Source organism: Anas acuta, chromosome 29 (assembly GCF_963932015.1).
Source record: "Anas acuta chromosome 29, bAnaAcu1.1, whole genome shotgun sequence".
In the NCBI taxonomy this organism is placed as follows: Eukaryota; Metazoa; Chordata; class Aves; order Anseriformes; family Anatidae; genus Anas; species Anas acuta.
Window position 1 is genome coordinate 1,453,917 of NC_089007.1, and position 16,418 is coordinate 1,470,334.

The 16,418-nt window shown below is 67.0% G+C and overlaps 2 protein-coding genes across 3 annotated transcripts; one reads left to right on the top strand and one right to left on the bottom strand.

The window, feature by feature from the left end:
* Positions 1–190: 190 nt before the first annotated feature.
* Positions 191–13,652, bottom strand: RNF41 (ring finger protein 41). Its single transcript, XM_068663544.1, has 7 exons — positions 13,500–13,652; positions 11,889–12,067; positions 4,746–4,858; positions 3,342–3,613; positions 2,471–2,606; positions 2,073–2,176; positions 191–1,591 (listed from the first exon to the last, which is right to left on the bottom strand). Exons 3-7 carry the CDS (start codon positions 4,833–4,835, stop codon positions 1,240–1,242), a joined length of 954 nt encoding a protein of 317 aa, XP_068519645.1. The 5' UTR covers positions 4,836–4,858; positions 11,889–12,067; positions 13,500–13,652; the 3' UTR covers positions 191–1,239.
* Positions 13,653–13,797: 145 nt separating this feature from the next.
* Positions 13,798–15,934, top strand: NABP2 (nucleic acid binding protein 2). 2 transcript variants are annotated; one of them, XM_068663548.1, is made up of 7 exons: positions 13,798–13,863; positions 14,505–14,599; positions 14,693–14,831; positions 14,932–15,003; positions 15,084–15,165; positions 15,288–15,354; positions 15,471–15,934. In XM_068663548.1, exons 2-7 carry the CDS (start codon positions 14,521–14,523, stop codon positions 15,641–15,643), a joined length of 612 nt encoding a protein of 203 aa, XP_068519649.1. In that variant the 5' UTR covers positions 13,798–13,863; positions 14,505–14,520; the 3' UTR covers positions 15,644–15,934. The 2 variants fall into 2 exon arrangements, with proteins under 2 accessions (XP_068519649.1, XP_068519650.1); XM_068663549.1 differs by lacking the exon at positions 13,798–13,863 and adding an exon at positions 13,924–14,082.
* The last annotated feature ends 484 nt before the right edge of the window (positions 15,935–16,418 follow it).

Genomic DNA, 16,418 nt, shown 5'->3' on the forward strand with positions numbered 1-16,418 from the left:
AACGGAGGGGGCAACGGCGCCGAGATCAGGCCCTGGGGGGGGCTGGGGGGTTACCGGAGCCCAGCACCGGGGGGGCAGCCCCCAGACCCCCGGGGGTGCCGGGGTCGGGGCAGGGGGGGCCCCCCCCGGTAGGGGGCTGGGTGCGGAGCTTGGGACCCCCGGGAGCGGACGCAGACCCTGAGCCCACGGGTAAAGCAACCAGAACGGCGTTTATTGGGGATGGGGCCCGGCCCTGCCCCCCCCCGGCACGGGGGCACTGCAGGCACGGGAGGAGAAAGGAGTGTAAAAAAACAACGAAACGGATGCAAATAAATTAAATTCCCAACAAGGAAACGTAACCGGGGGCTGAGGGGCCCGGCCGCGGTACTTCAAAAATGAAATAGGAGGGGGTAGGGGGGGGGGGGGGGAGGGAATACAAACAAGAAAAGGGCGAGAAGTACAAAAAAAAATACAGAACCACAATCACGAGTGTCCGCAGACAAACACCAGCAACAGCGGAGGAAGCCGAGCTGAGCACCCATGGGTGGGGGCAGCGGGAGGGTGGGAGCCCCCCCCGGGGTGCCAGGGGGCTGCAGGATCACGGGGGGGCCAGGCTGGAGGATTGCTGGAAGGGCAGGGCTGGGGGGGCTGTTGGGGGGCACAGGGGCAGCTCAGTCCATGCCCGGGGCAGGTTCTCCCCCCTCTGCCCCTCTCCCCGCCAGATTTGCCCCCCAGGTACGGTCTGGTCGGGGGGGGGGGGGGCAGGAGGCCAGGCCAGCAGCACAGCAGCAGGGACATTTCTGAGCACGGAGGCGAAAAATGCGGAGATGAAGCCCGAGGAGGAGCGAGGCAGCGGCTACGTGAGAGCTGCCACCGTCCACAGCACCACAGCCACAGCACACGGAGCCAGGGGGGCAGTGTTCCCACCCCGGGGGGGGGGGCAGCAGTTATTTGGGGGAGGTTGCTCCTTCTTTCTTCCCCCCCCGAGAGCCACGAAATGGGGAACGCTGAGCTGCAAGGGGCAAGGACGGGTGGGCTGCACGGTGCGGTCGCTGCTGGGCCAAGTGTTTGAGTAGCATTTACCAGGGGCGTTTAATCATTTTGGCTGGGAAGCAAGAGGGTGGAGGGAGCGGTGCCCTAACAAACCGTGTGTGAGGGGGGGAACCCCAGCGGCTGGGACCCGCTGCCCCCCAGTCTCTGCCTCGCCACCTTCCCCCTCCTCTCCCTCAGCAGCACGGAGCGTTTCTCTTCCCGAGTCCTTCAGATTTCCTCCACTCCGTGTGCGAAGATCATCACCAGTCCCGGCTCCAGCACCATGTCCTCGCCCATGTGCTGGTTCTCGCAGGCCATCACCACCACGGCCTGCTTGCCGGGGATGCGTTTGGCCACATAGTTCTCGTAGTAGCGCCGGTTCATCTGGCGCGTCTCCAGCGTGGCCAGGCCCTGCGGCCAGTTCCGCTCGTGGGCGTTCTCGATCAGCTCGTTGATGATGGACGTGGGGCAGCCGCTCTCCACCAGCGAGCGCTTGATGACAGCCTGCAGCACGGCGTCCGGCGTGGAGATCATGCCCCCCCACCGCGTCACCCGGGCGGGCTGCAGGGAGTTCACCCACCTGGGGACAGACGCGGGGACAAAGCGTCAGCGTCGCCGAAACCGAGGAGCTGCTCTGCCCCCGCTCTGCTCCGTGCTCAGGAGCTGGGTGGAGGGGGGATGCCAGCTCCAATTCCCTCCGTTCTCACCCCAAAACTGGGGCCAGCTGCGGCATTCAGCTTTGTCGAGCAGAGCCCTTTCTCCCTCCCAGGAGGGAGGGGAAGGACGGCTCAGATAAGGAGTTGCTTCCTCCTGCCTTTCTCAGAAGGAGGAAGGAATCTGGCAGCTTCCTGCTCCTGGGCAGGATGCAGGTGGCAGAATAAAAAAGGTCAGGACCCGATTGTGCAAACAGCTCCTGCGCCGCTCCCCGGCACAAACACCCCAAAACCGCCCCTCGCCTCCGCGATGGGAAGGCACACGAAGCGTTTTCTTCTCTCACAGCCTCCCCTCCCCTGGCCGAGTCACAGCCAGCTCCCACCCGAGCCGCAGGAAGCAGCACTTACTCCAGGATTTCGTTGTATTCGATGGTCTCCTCCAGGTTCTGCAGGTTGGGGTTGACGCTGCGGATGGCTCGCATGTAGGCCTTGAGCAGCTGGATGTCCCGCTTCTGTGAGGGGAAGAACACGGCGGGGTTTGGGGCAGGCATCAGCGCTGCAGCCGGAGTCAGGAGAGCAGAGCCCAACACTGCAGGGGGGGAAACTCGCCCCTGCCCCTCGGCTCAGCTCCCTCCCCGCAGCTGGATGCTCTCAGCTCGGGCACGCAGTGCACAAACTGCTTGTGGTGGCACAAAATCGCTTGTGGTGCCCAAACTGCTGCCCACAAGGCTGAGCCTGACCCTTCCCGGGGGGGCGCAAGCACTTGGGTCCCACCACGGGGTCGTCCCCGGCCCCCTCGGACCCACCTGCTCCGCCAGCTGGTGCTTGTGCTCTGCTGAGGTCTTCTCCAGCTCAGCGATCCTCGTCTGCTGCTGCTGCACCACGGACCTCAAATGCTTGATGCAGTTGTGGTTCGGCAGCTCATCTTTGGGCATTTCCAAGCTGCAGAGCGTTACAGAAAGGTGGAGGCCCCACGTTAGGGAACGTTACGCACCAGAGCACTTGGCACAAGCACGTCACCAACTTCCAGAACTAATCCGTCTCTGCAGACTTGCCAAGAGGCTCAGGAAGCCCGGGCAGGCAGGTTTAGGAGGGGAGGACCACGGGAACAAAGCTCCACCAGCCCAGCAGGCAGCGGGACTGCGCTCCCAGGTGACTGGAGTTTGGCAGCCACGGGCCTGACCCTGTCCAACTCCATGCTAGGAGATCCGATCGTCTCCAAGCCGAGCACAGGGGCAAGGCCAGAGCAGCCACCCACTGCTCCCAGCTCTCCGCGACACGTAGGAGGGAGCAGCGCTGATGCTGGAGCTTGTCCTGGGCTGGAACGGCCCTGGGCAGGTTTACAAAGGCTCCAGCACCCAGTTTCCAGAAGCCAACCAACACCCGAGCCCCGGCGACAAGCCGAAGAGCTGAGGGCTTTGAACCAGATTTAAAAGGAAACGGGTTTGGCTCAAAATCCTTCTGCAGTGCCTCGGCCTTCGAGCCCCCAGGGCTCAGTGAGCACAGGGCAAAGGGGTGCCAAGAGCAGACCCAGGCTCCGTACCCCTTTTTCCTTTTCCTTTCCTTTTCCCAAGGCTGTCGCCTTCGCTCTGCCCTCCCCCTGTCCTCCTGCACGGGCCATAGGGAGGGAAGAGACCGCGGCACCGCGCCGCACCAGCACCTCGAGGCCATCCTCACCCGCATCCCTGCTCGCAAGTCACCGGGCGCTTTGGATTGTGCTCGCAGTCGTTGAGGTGAGACATCAGGTTGTCGAGCCGCACCACGGCCGTGCAGCCGAAAACAGCGTTGTCACAAGTGATCTGCAGCTTCGAGAGCATGTTCCGCATGATCCGCGGGACGGGGCGGAGGTGGGCGACCGTCACCACGCTGCGGTCCACGGGGCACGTCTGCTGCTGGGAGAACCACTGGGTGATGCAGGCATTGCAGAAGGCGTGCTCGCAGTGAGGAGCCTGCCGGGAGAGGAGCAGAGGAGAGCCCCGCGTTACTCAGAGCTGGAGAAACGGGGGGCAGAGCCCAGGAATTTGCTGCCTTCAAGGCTGCTCAGGAGCGAGTCCTGAGCCCAGCTACAGAGGCAGCCCCAGCACAGCTCCAGGAGGCCGGTGCCCAACCGAGAGGCTGCTCAGCGCGTGTGAGAAAAGCCTGGGAACAGGGAGATTTAGGCAGCACGTTCTCAAAAGCAGATTTAAATAAATCTGGTTAAGCCAGGACTTTCCCTCCTGCGCGCCGGCCTGTGATCGTGTTCACATGCTGACACTTTTTTTTTTTTTTTTAATTTTTATTTAAATCCAAGCTTGTTCTGACACCACAGATCCCCATGGCTGGAAGGTGCCAGCACCACTTCAGCTCCGCCAGGTCGCGGCTCTGCGCGCTCCAGCCCATGGGCACAGCTCGAGCCTCGCCACGCAGCCCTCGGCCTCGCCGGGATCCCCGCGGGGCCGCCCTGCACGAGTCACAGCTTCTGCCATTTGGGTCATTAGTGAGTCACGAAGCTGCAGCAAGCCCGAGTTTCAGATCAGATTAGTCCTGTTTGAATCCTTTTTTATTTCAAATGAGGCTGGATTTACGCAGAGGGTGCCAAGCTGCTCAACACGGCCACGGCTCTGCTGGTGCAGGAACGCCTCTGGCAGAAAACAGAGCCTGAAGGGCAGGGCAGGGGCCGGGGCACTGAGTCCACGCAGAAACCAGCACCAGGGCTGTGCAGGCTCTGAGCTATCCCTTCCTTCCCCTTCTCAGCGTCCCCTGAACACAGCACTGGGGGCGTTTCCCCAGCACTCACACAACCTCAGGCTTTTGGCCCCGCTGCTGCTTCCTTACCCATGCCGCTAGAGCTTAGGGATATGGTTTAGTGGGGACTGTTCGTGTTAGGTTAGAGGTTGGACTCAATGATCTTGAGGTCTCTTCCAACCTAGAAATTCTGTGATTCTGTGATTCTGCTACCAGGACAGCGCAGGACCCACGGAGCTCAGCGGAGGCTGTGCGTGGTGCCGTCAGTGTGTGTGTGTGGATCGAGACTTCCAGAAGCCTGGGGCTGCAATCGGAGGCTTTTCAGCAGCCTCTGTCAGTGCTGAGATGGACACCTACCTGAACTGGCTCCTCCAGGACCCCGCTGCAGATGGGGCATATAAGGTCTTCATCAACATCCCCCTGGAACCGTGCTACATCATACCCCATTGCTCATCACCGACGCCAGAACCCTGTGGGGAGGGAGAAGACACCTGGTTAGGAGCAGTTGGGCATCCCACAGCGCCTGGATGGAGCTCACAACGTGCCCAAATCCCTGCCTTCTGCACCCAGCGCCGCAGACCTGGGCATGGCAGGAGCCCGCAGCCCCGTTGTGCTGTGCTGAACGCCCGTCCCGATGCGCTGCTGGGGCTACGTCTCCCCCCCACACCTTATTTCTGAGCCCGCTGCAGCTTTTCCTGCTGCTTGTGCTTCATTTTGCACAGCCCCGCTCGGTGCGCAGAGGGGAAGGCAGCACCGAGGCAGCACGGGGACAGCCCTGCAGGCTGGGCACGGCGCTGGGCTGCCCCGGGTGGCAGAGGAACCGTGGGGACGGGGGCACTGCTGGCACCCGGCTGCCTGGTGACCTTGGCTGGGAGCCCCCCGCCCCACCACAGAGCTGTCGGGGGCACGCAGCAATGGGACCAGCAATGGGACCAGCAATGGGATGAGCCCCACAGCCCCATCCCAGCCCCACAGCCCCATCCCAGCCCTGCTCTTTGCCACCTCGCGCTGCCACGGCGCGACCTTGAGCTCTGCCCCGCACAGCGGCAGTTTCAGCTCCCCTGCAGCTCGTCCCCAGGGCCCCACAGCTCCCCTCCCGTCCCACCGACATCAAAGGCGGCGGAAAACGGTCGTGGCGGCGCAGAGCCACAGCTCCACGTCCCCACCCCAACACAAAGGAGCCGCCAGCCAGGTGCACGGAGGGGACCGAGGAGGCTCCGAGGCTCTGCAGCCACCACAGCAGGAGCTCAGTGCTTTGGGGCTCCCACCAGACCCCAGCCGAGGGGCAGAGGCGATGCCACGGCCCTGGGGAGCTGCTGGGGGACTGGAAGAGGGGGGACAAGAAAAAGGGGGGCCACAGGTAATGGGCAGCCCTTGGGACCCCCCCCCCCCCAAGACATAAGGCGACAAAGCGGGGGCTTTAATCACCTTGCAGGGAGTCGGGGAGGCAGGTGAATCACCCCCCCCCAGGGAAGTCAGCCCCACGTGTGCGGGATTTTGCCCTTCCCCAGAGGAGCACAGACAAAAGGCTCCTTTGAGAGGCTGGGGAGGGGAAGCCCCGGGGCAGTTTGCAGATAACAGGATCAACGGCTGCGGGCGGGAGGGAGAGCGGATCCCCGAGGATCGGCTGCTCCCCAACCTTCCCACGCCCCTGGGCGGGTGGATGCTGCTCTCCCCAGCAGGGGGGGGACCCAAATTTCTCCCCTCTCTTGGCGAGCCGCTCGCACTGCTCGTCCCAGTGCCTCCGACACCTCCACGTGGGGTCAAAGCCAAGTGGAAGGGCAGGTGGATGTGGAGGGCCCAGCACAGCTCCCCGCTGAGCCACGGCACCCCGCAACCTGCTGCCCCCCACCCCACCACCACCCATGGGGGGGCCACACAGTGCAGCTGGGGCTGCTCCACAGAACCCCAAATTTTAGGGATTGGAAAGGACCTTGGAGAACCCAGCCCAGTCCCCGTGCTGGAGCAGGAACACCGGGATCAGGTCACACAGGAACGCATCCAGGGGGGTTGGGATGCCTGCAGAACCCCCGGGCAGCCCGTTCCCTGCTCTGCCACCCCCACCGTGAACAAGTTTTGTCCCACATTCAGGTGGAACCTCCTGAGTAAGGTCACCCCTCGGCCTCCTCTTCCCCCAGCTCCCTCGGGCTCTCCTGCTCAGGGAGCTGCTCCCCTCCCTTACCACCCTCCTGGCTCTGCGCTGGGCTCTCCAGCAGCTCCCCGTCCTTCTGGAACTCGGGGGCCCCCAGCTGGAGGGGACATCCCAGCTGTGGTCTGAGCAGAGCACAGAAGAGGGGGAGGAGAAGCAGCCAACCCCCCCGATGGAGACCCTCCAGCCCCTGCAGCTCAGGCTCCTCGCTCTGGGGTCACCGCGGCTCTGAACCCCCCTGGAGCTCCACGAGGGGCCGTGCAGGGTACAGGTGCCCACGAGGTCACCAGCACGGCCACCGCCAGCCCCAAGCATCCTCAGGGCCGTGCCTTCTCCTTTCAGCCTGCTTCAGCTCCAGCCTCCAAGCCTCTGATGCCCAGCCTGAGCAGCTGGGCAGGATGCGGCCGCATTCACATCCACTCGGGAAGAGGAGCAGAGGGCGAAACGCGGCCTCCTGAGACCCAGTCCTGCCACCTGCCAAACAGAAGCCCCAGCAAACCTTCCTCCAGCACGACGGCGGCACCTGCACGAGCCTGGGAGCCTCCGAATTCTTCCCGTGCCTTGCCCCAGCGCTCCCCCTCCTGTGGGCTCGGCAAGGAGCGCAGGAGAGCTGGAAGCGGCGGCAAGGCTCGAGCAAGGAGCTGGAAGCCCGGGCTCCTCCTGCTAGACCCCGAGGTGAGGCAGGGACCTGACCCCAGGCCATGGCCTCATCCTTCCTGAGCTCAGCAACCTGCAGGAGGGCCCCGGAGAAGGCAGCGGGGTGGCTACCACCATGAGCAAGCCCGGCTTGCACGGAGCTGCTCAGCACGAAGGGTGATTCACGGGCTGCAGGGACCAGCACAAGGAGCTTCGGTACCTCTCCGCGAAGGGCCAACGCCAGGCCATGGAGCCAGAGCTTCTGCAGCACGGCCAAAACAAGACACAGCAGAGAAGCTGGGTGGGAAGCCAGACGAGCCCACCCTGAGAGCAAGGCGGTGACAGGCTGGTGATCACGCCTGGTACAGAACGAGCTCCTGCCCTCGCCAAATGCGCGGCTCCTCGACCCCAGCACCAGCGGCCTCCCCTGGGGCTGGGCAGGGAGCAGAGGCTGGGGGCAGGACAGGGCTTTGGCCCGAATTACAGCAAAACGCAGGGACCTTCCCCACCTCCCCCGCTGGCAGTCTGCCTTCTCAGCTCATCACCCCCTGCCCTGGGGGCTTCCCGTTCCGCACGCTGCCCAGCTCAGAGATCAATGGGATCAGAGAGGAGATCACCAAGTCAGAAGGACTCTGATGTTCCTTGGAGGTCCTTCAGGGCCCGCTCCTTCCCTTGAGGGAGGAAGAGGAGATGAAGAAGGCAGCTGGAAGGACCCGTGCTGCTCTGTCCCCCCCCGACACAGGGAAATAGGGGGGCTGCAGGGCAAGGCAGGCGTCACCAATCCCCTGCTCTGGTTACAGGGCTCCCGTTCCTACATGCCCACTGCACCACACCGGTGTTCCGAGGCTGCGCCAGCAGAGCCAGCCCCTTCCCACCACACTGCAGGGAAAACACGCCTGGGGGGCAAAACGCAGGGGGGGCACAGCCGGAGACCACCCCGGGCCTCGGCCAGCTCCCTGTGGGGGGCCCTTCCTGGGAAAGGTTGGCCAGAATCCCTCAAGAAAGGAAAAGCAAACAAAGGGCATGGGCCTCAATTTGTCCGTGCTGGAGGTCCCCGGCACCCCTTTTCTCAGCGCCCCCCCCCAACACATCACGGCCACCGGGCACCACGGCAGCTCCGCAGCTGGGACCGCTCACGAGAAACCTGCTCCGTGAGCAGCGTTTCCATCGCCCTTCCCAATCCCATCGGCTTCGGGAGGCAGAAGAAACCAAATGAGAACCAGAGAGCGAAGGGGAGGGGCAGGGAGGGGGAGAAAAGAGCCCAAGGATGTGGGGGGGCAGCTCCGTGGAGCCACCACTCCGGCGATCGCCCCGGCGCCGTGGGTGTCCCGGGGACCACCCGGGGTCCTCCCGGTCTCCCTGCCGCGAGGAAGCGCCGCGCATCCCCCGGGGGCTGTGGGGGTCCCGAGGTGGCCTTGCTGCTGCTGGGGGGTCTCCGAGGTGGGCTGGGAAGGCTCCGGAAAGCTTCAGGGAGGCACCGAAAGCAGCAGCTGGCTGCCAGCCCCCGCGGCTGCGGCTGGTGAAGGCGGCTCCTGCCCCCTGCTCGCAGCACGGAGCGAGGCTGGGACGCTGCTGGTGGCACGGGGGAAGACCTGGGAGGTGGTGGCAGCGCGGGGGCTGCCCCGTCTGCTCCTGGCAGGGGGCTCCCGGCCCCAGCAGCTCCCTCATCGCCCGCTTTATGGCTGGGACCGTCCCGGCACCAAAACAGGGCGCAGAGCCCGGTGGCAGAGGCACCGTCCCGTGCTCAGCACCGGTGATCCCGGGGAGGGAACTCTGCGGGCGCGGGGCCGGGTTTGTGGCACTGCCCCGACTGCGCCTCCACATCTCCGCAGCTCCCCCTTTTGTTTGCGTTTGGTTTGCCTGCACGTGCGAAATGAGCCCGCGCGGCTTCGTGGTTATCCCAGGAATTTCTGCCATCTACGAGCCACAAACTTACAAAATAAAATAAAATAAAATAAAACAAATGCTGGCAGAGAGGAGAGCGCACGGCTCTGCGGCCAGGGCAGCACCTGCCCGACCTGAGACCCCCAATAGGAGCCACCCGCTCTGCCTGCACGCCACGCGTGTAATTAACCTCCCGCTAATGACAGCACGGAGCAGCCGCGCTCCCTCTGCTCCAGGAAAGCCACCGGCTGCCCGGAGATGAAGCCGCGACGTGACGCGCTCACTGCCACGCGGGGCCCCTAATTGCTGCCGCAGCCGGCTCCGGGGGCACGTGCAGCTCGGGGCAACTCACACCCCGCACGCAGGAATCCTCCGGTCCCCAAAATCTCCGTGTGGGGGATGAGGGAACGGCCGCGGACGGAGCAGGAGTTGGGTGTGATTGATTTACACAACGCTAACGAGCGCCCCGATTCTCGCTTCCTAATCCTTCCGAGGATTATCCCCGCGCTTCCAGGGAACCCCCAGGCTCGTGCAGAAGCTCAGCGCTTCCCCGGCCTCCAGCAGGACCAGAACCCGCTGGGCTCGGCGTGCTCGCTGCGGCACCCACACCTGGAGCAGTCCACGTCCCTGGAGCTTCTCATCCGTGGAGGTGTTCCCTTTGTCCGTGCAGGCGTTCCTTCAGAGCGTTTTATCCGCTCAGCAGAGGTTTCAGTGAGGGCTGGCTGCGATCCACGCGGGTTCAGCGCCTGCTGTTTTGATTCGAGAGGCCACAGGCGAAGCACACAGCGAGGAATGACTAACGTTTTTAATTAAAAGCCAAAAGCGTCGAGAGCACCAATCTCAGAGCTCTTTCCATAAAGATTTCTCCTCCTGCGTGGCTCTTCTCTGACACTGGTTTGTGTCCAAAGAGAAAAACATCCCAAAGCAAAAAAAATCTGAGGAAAATATCCCTTTTCCCCAAAATAAAGGAAGCTTTTGCCCAAATACACACAGGCAAACGAGATCAGAAGGGAGCGGGTCCGACCGTCCTCCTTGGCTGTCTGATAGCAGAAAAGCGCCTCGGCCGCCAGGCCCTGCCCCAAAATCCCATCCTGGGGTCTGGTGGAAGGATGGAGAGGTGCTGAGGGGCTCCTGATGCTCAGTCCCCACCGAACTGGGGCCACGCATGCCCCGCAGAATCTCCCGATCCCGGCCAGCAGCACGGTGCTGGAGCACCCACGAAAAAAAAAATAACATGAAACGACCCAAAAAGCAAAGCCAGCTGGCAGCGCCTGCGAGCCGGGACCCTGCAAACCCCAAAAGCCACATCCAGAGAGAAGGAAAGCAGGAGGAAAACCTTTGGGAAGCAGCAGCCAGGGTCGCTCTGTCGGGGAGGCATCATCCACACCCATAAAACCAGCGCCCAGCACCCCGCTGGTTTTATGGGGCCGGACACAGCACCGAGGTGCCAGCGACCCGGCCGATCCCGCCAGCCCCATAAAACACACCGGGAATCAGCGAGCCCGTGCCTCAGAGCAGGCAGCTGGCTGAGCCACGGCCACGGCTTTGAAAAGAAACCCCCCTCTGAACGCCCTCCCCACTTCCCCACGCGTCCCCCGGCCCGAGCTGCCTGCGACAGCAGCTCCTCCCTGCCAGCAGCCGGGGCAGGAGCCGCGCCAGGTCCCGAGGCTCGGGGTACAGCTCCCACCGGAGGCTGCTCGCGCCACCGGCCGCCCTGGCACAGCCGGCTCTCCCCCGCTGTCGCTGGAGCTCTGACACATCCTGCAAACCCCACAGGTCACCGAGGAATGCGGCGCGGCTCGCTGCTGCAGCCCACGGCGTGTCTCCAGGCCAGAGGAAGAAGTCACCTCCGAAATCCCGCAGGCAGGAGCCCGACGTGCGCTGCGAGGCCCCGCGCCTGCCGCCACTGCCAGCAGGACCCCCAGACCCCCAGATGTGGGGCAGCCACAGTGGGGTTCCCTTCGCTGGAGGGGTGCAAGCAGCCACGTGCTAACAGCTGGGACCTGATGCTTTGCTCTGAAGCGTTTGGATGCGAGAGGTCTCCTCACAGCTGGGAACAACCTCACCTCGCAGCAGAACAGCGAGGACCCCCCAGGACCCCCCAGGACCCCCCAGGAGCCCCGGTGCCCCATGAGTTGGCCCCACACCAAGCCCAGAGGAGGCCGGGAGCGCCAAGCAGCGCGGGGCTCGCTTCCACCTGGAGCTGAGCTCCTTTTGGAGGCCGCTTTGCATCGCCTCCAGCTCCCTGCCAGCCTTCGCGATGCCTCCGCGCGCTCCGGGAGGTTTTGTTAACCAAGCGCCTTCCCTGCGAGTCCCGGGGAAGCTGCCTCTGCGGAGGGCGCGCTGGAAATTCCAGTGTCTGCCCCGCTCCTTGGGGAGCAGCGCGTGAAAGCGGGGCTGCAGAGATCAGGCAGGGGCAGTTCCTTAATCCAGTTTGGCAGGACTCTCAGCAACCTGTTATCCTCTGGAATTTAAGGAAGATCTTGCCGTTTCCCCGCAGATGGTAACAAAGGCTCCGTAACGGCCTCAGAGCTCGAGGCGCGCCCTTTGAGCCCGCTCAAACCCTCGCACGGCCGGGATCTCGAAGCGGTGACCGGGTGAAGGTGCCGGAGCAGCGGCCGAGCAGCCTCCAGACCCAGCGAGACCTCTCTCGATACCAGAGCCGAAGCTTTCCAACGATCAAGACCCTCAGAGGGCAGCCCGAAGCCCTGCCCAGGAGGCGCCGTGCCAGAAAAGCACCGACAGGACACCGACCACTCACGTGCGCGGGGAGAAACTCAGCGCCCGCGCAGGGGGAGCAGAAAAGTGGGTGAAAAGCGCCCGATTTTTACCTTCCGCGGCAGAATTCCTCCCTAAGCAGTACAGAGGCAGGGCCGGGGCTGGGTTACTCGTTGCAGGGAGCTGCTCCCAGTGGCCCATCTTTTCCCCTTCCTCCTCGTACAGCTTAAGCCGGCATCCTTCGAGGGCCACGAGCCGCTGCCGCAGAGTCGCGAGGCCACGCGGGACGGATCTGGTCACGGGGAGAAAAAAAAAAGAGAGAAAAAGGAGAAATGAGCAGGGTGAGAACCAACGGGAAGGCTGCGCCCGGCCTCCCAGCTCCCCCTGAGGCCCTCTCCCTGCGAGGGCCGGGCCTTTGGCCCCATGATGGGAAACCTGCGTTCCCAAAACACCCCTGCAACACTCCTAAAATAACCCTAAAGCTCTGCAGAAACGATGCAAAGCTGCACCACGAGCCCCGTGCGCCTCGGGGGGGGGCCGAGTCGTGCATCCCCTCCAGAGGGTCGGGGAGGGCGCCCCGAGGGATTTCTCCCCCCTCTGTGTCACGGGGGAAGCCCGGGAGCCCCGCTGGGGCCAGGAGCCCTCGCTCGTGGCTGCGAGCTGAGCGCCGCCACCGCCTCCCCGTGGCACCGCGCCGCCGAAATTCCAGCCCTGGGCCAAAACGCCGCTCGCCTCGGCCCCGGCTGGAAGGGGACGGGGATGGGGCTGGGGGGGGGAGGCAGCCCGGGGGCCGCCCCGTTCCCCCGTTCCCGGGCAGGGAGGGGAACGGCTGCCCGGGAGGTAGAGGCTCTGCTCTGCCCTTACGCAATGCCGCTAAAAATAGCTCCCCAAATGCCACCTTCGCATCTCCTGACACAAATCCAAGCTTTTTTTTGGTGTTTTTTTTTTTTTGGTGTTTTTTTTTGTGTGTTTTTTTTTTTATTTTTATTTTTTTTTCGCACAATTCGCTGCTGCCAGCGGTGCGAGGGCTGGCAGCGGGGCTGGGGCTGGGGGAGCCGCAGCCTCGGGGCCGGTGGGGGCCGAGCAGCCCCCCCCCGGCAGCTCCCGGTGCCGTAGGGAGCACGGTGCCGGTGCCCGGTGCCGGGCCTCTCCGTGGGCTGTGCTCAGAGGGGACCCGGCCACGAACGGGGAGGCCCCGGGGCTCACGGGGCTGCCGGCCCCAAAGCCGCCGGTGCCCCCCGGCCCTCAGCCCGGTGCCGACACCCCCGTTCCTCCCCCCCCGTCCCCGTCCCTGCACCCGTTCCCCCCTCCCATCCCCCCACCGGCACCCGGTGCCGGCACCCCCGCACCCCGTCCATCCCCGCAGCCCGGTGCCGGTTCCCGTTTGCCTCGGTCCATCCCGTTACCGGCACTCCCCTCCTCCCCCCCCATCCACCGCCGCCCCCGTTCCCCGGCCGTTCCCCTCCCCCCCCCCGTTCCGCGGAGCCCCCCGGCCGCTCCCCGCCGCCCTTTGTCCGCCCCGAGCCCCGGAACCCCCCCCCCGGGGAGCCGCGGGGCCCCCGCACCGGGAGGAGGCCGCGAAGCGATCGCAGCCCCCGGGTAGGCCCCGGCCTCGCTCCCGGCCCCCCCCCCGCGGCACAACCGGGCCCCGGAGCCCTCCCGGTGCCGGTGCCGGTGCCGGTACCGGGGCCTCGCCCCCCTCCCCCCCCGCACCCCCCACGTACCGCCCGCACCGGGCCGGCTCCGGGACGCCGCGGGCTCGGGCCCGGCCGCGGCCGCCGCCTCCTGCCCCCGCCCGGCCCCGCCGCGCTGCGCCGCGGCCCCCGCCCCGCCGGAAGCGGCCGCCCCGCCGGAAGCGACGCTCTGGGAGCCCGGGGCCCGGAACTCGGTGGTCGGGGCGGACCCCGCGGGTGGGAGGGGGCGGGGAGGGGGCGGGGCTTGAGGCTTCGCCCCGCCCTTAGTCCCGCCCCCTCCGCCTCGCCATTCGCTGTCCTCGCGGGACGTCCCCCGCCTCCCGCGCGCTGATTGGCTGCCGGCGGTGGCGGCCGCTCACTTCCGGGAATGCCCGCGGCGGCGGCGCTCGGGCAGGTCGGCGGCCGGCGGGGGGGGCGGGGGCGGGGCGCGAGCGCCCCCCGGCGGCGGGGCGGGAGGGGGGAGGAGGGGGGGGGCGGGGCCGGGTCCCATCCCGGCAGCGCCGCCCCGGGGGGGGCCCGGCCCCGGTTACGGCTCCCGAGGGGCCCCGGGGTCCCGCTGCTGCTCCCGGTGCCCCCCCCGTGGCCGCGGGGCCGCCCCACGGCCCCAGCCCCGGTACCCCCCCGGTACCCCCCCGGCCCCATCCCCCTCCCCGGTACCCCCCGGTGCTCCCGGTGCCCCCCCTCACCCCGCTGCCGCCCCCCCGGTGCCCCGTGCCCATCCCCGGTGCCCCCCCCGTCCTCCCGCACCCCCCGGCCCCATCCCCGGTACCCCCCCAACCCCCCGGTGCCATCCCCACGTCCGCATCCCCGGTGCCACCTCCCCGGTGCCCCCCCCAACCTCCCAGACCCCCCCCACCCCCGGTGCCCCCCCCCCCACCCCCGGTGTTCCCAACCCGGTGCCCCCCGGTGCCTCCCCCCCTCCCGTCCCCATCCCCGGTGCCTTCCCCATTTACCCCCTCCCGCTCCATGCCCCCCCCTCCCTGTGCCCCCCCCCCCCCGGTGTCCCCCCCGGTGACCCCCCCCCCGTCCCCGCAGGGCCCCCGCCGGCACCATGAGCGCCGAGACGTTCGTGAAGGACATCAAACCGGGGCTGAAGAACCTCAACCTCATCTTCATCGTGCTGGAGACAGGTTTGGGGGGGGGGGGGGCGTGGGTTACGGGTACACCCCCACCTCGGGGACCCCCCCCCCAGAGCCTGACGGTGCCCCCCCCACCCCCCCCAGGCCGGGTGACGAAGACGAAGGACGGGCACGAGGTGCGGACGTGTAAGGTGGCCGACAAGACCGGCAGCATCAACATCTCGGTGTGGGACGACGTCGGGAACCTCATCCAGCCCGGGGACATCATCCGCCTCACCAAGGGGTACGGGACGGGGCTGGGGGGGGGGGCGTGGGGGGGGGGGTCCTGTCTGTGCCCACCCCCACCCCCATAAACACCCCCCTCACGGCCCCGTCCCCCGCAGCTACGCCTCGGTGTTCAAGGGCTGCCTGACGCTGTACACGGGGCGCGGCGGCGACCTGCAGAAGATCGGAGAGTAAGGAGGGGATTTGGGGGGTGGGGGGGGGGGTCATGGGGGGGTTGCGGGGGTCCCACCGCCCCCCCCCGTGCCCGCAGGTTCTGCATGGTGTACTCCGAGGTGCCCAACTTCAGCGAGCCCAACCCCGAGTACGTGGCGCAGCAGTCACAGAGCAAAGGCGTGAGTTGGGCTCGGGGATTTTTGGGGGGGGGGGGCGGCAGGGGTGTTTTTGGGGGGGCCGCCCCCCCCCCCGGCCCAGCCACCCCCCAGGCTCCAGCACAGCCCCGTCTCCATCCCCGCAGGCCCAGAACGAGAGCTCCAGCCCGGCCGCCGCGCAGAGCAGCCAGGGCCCCCCCGCCGCCCCCCCAGGTAGGGCAGCGCAGCCCCCCCGGGGGTGCACCCCCCTGGCCATCAGCACCCCCCAATTCCCTCCCCACCCCCTCCCCAATTTCCCCCCCCTCCCAACCTCCGTGCTCTGCTTCCAGCCCCCGACAGCCAGAACGGGAACGGGCTGAGCCCGGGGGGCCCCGCGCACCCCCCCAGCGCCCCCGCGCACCCCCCCAGCGGCCGCATCACCCGCAGCCAGCCCGGCCACCCCGGCACCGCCAGCGGCCCCGTCAGCAACGGCAAAGAGACGCGCAGGAGCGGCAAGAGATAACGGGCACCGACCCCCCCGGACCCCCACCCGCGGGCCCTGACGGGGGTCCCGGGCCCCCCGGCTCCTGCCCCCCCCCAGCAGCCGCCGGGGGCGAGGACGCGGCCGCCCCCGCTCACCGGGGGACCCCTGCCCCGGGCTGGCCACGTGCAGGGCCCCGGGCACGAGGGGCTGAGTTGCTCGGCTCCCGCCTGCAGCCCCCGGGGGGGGGCACAGCCCTGCGCCCCCCCACACCCGGCTGCCACCCGGCTGGGGGCTCTGCTGGGGGCGTTAATAAAGGTGGAGCTCACGCCCCCGCCTCGCCTGCTCCCTGCCCGCGACGCCCACCCTGTGTGGGGGGGGCCCCGCGCCCGTTTGGGCCCTCCCCCCCCCCCCCCGCGGCCCCTCCCGGGGCTGGTTCTGTGCGGCGCCCGGTGACCGTTGCCCCCCCCCCGGTTTGGGTGCAGCACACGGCGCAACCGCGGCACGGGGACGGGGACGGGGGCCGGGCAGCGGCGTGTCCCCGGCCCCCACAGTCAGCACAGCGCGGCCCCCCCCCCAAAAAAAAAAACACTCCACGACACCAGGTGAGCCCCAGGGGTGGGGGATGAGACCCCCCCAAGGCAGCTGGGGGGGGGGCAGGCTGAGCCCATGCAGCACCCGGCAGGGTGAGGCCTCGCCAAGGGGGGGGGGGAAGGTTGGGGACCACGCGCCCCATGGTGGTGGGGAGGGGGGGGCACCCATGGGACCCTGTGTTGTGGGGGGGGGACTGGTGGGTGTCAGGTCCCAGAGCTGGGGG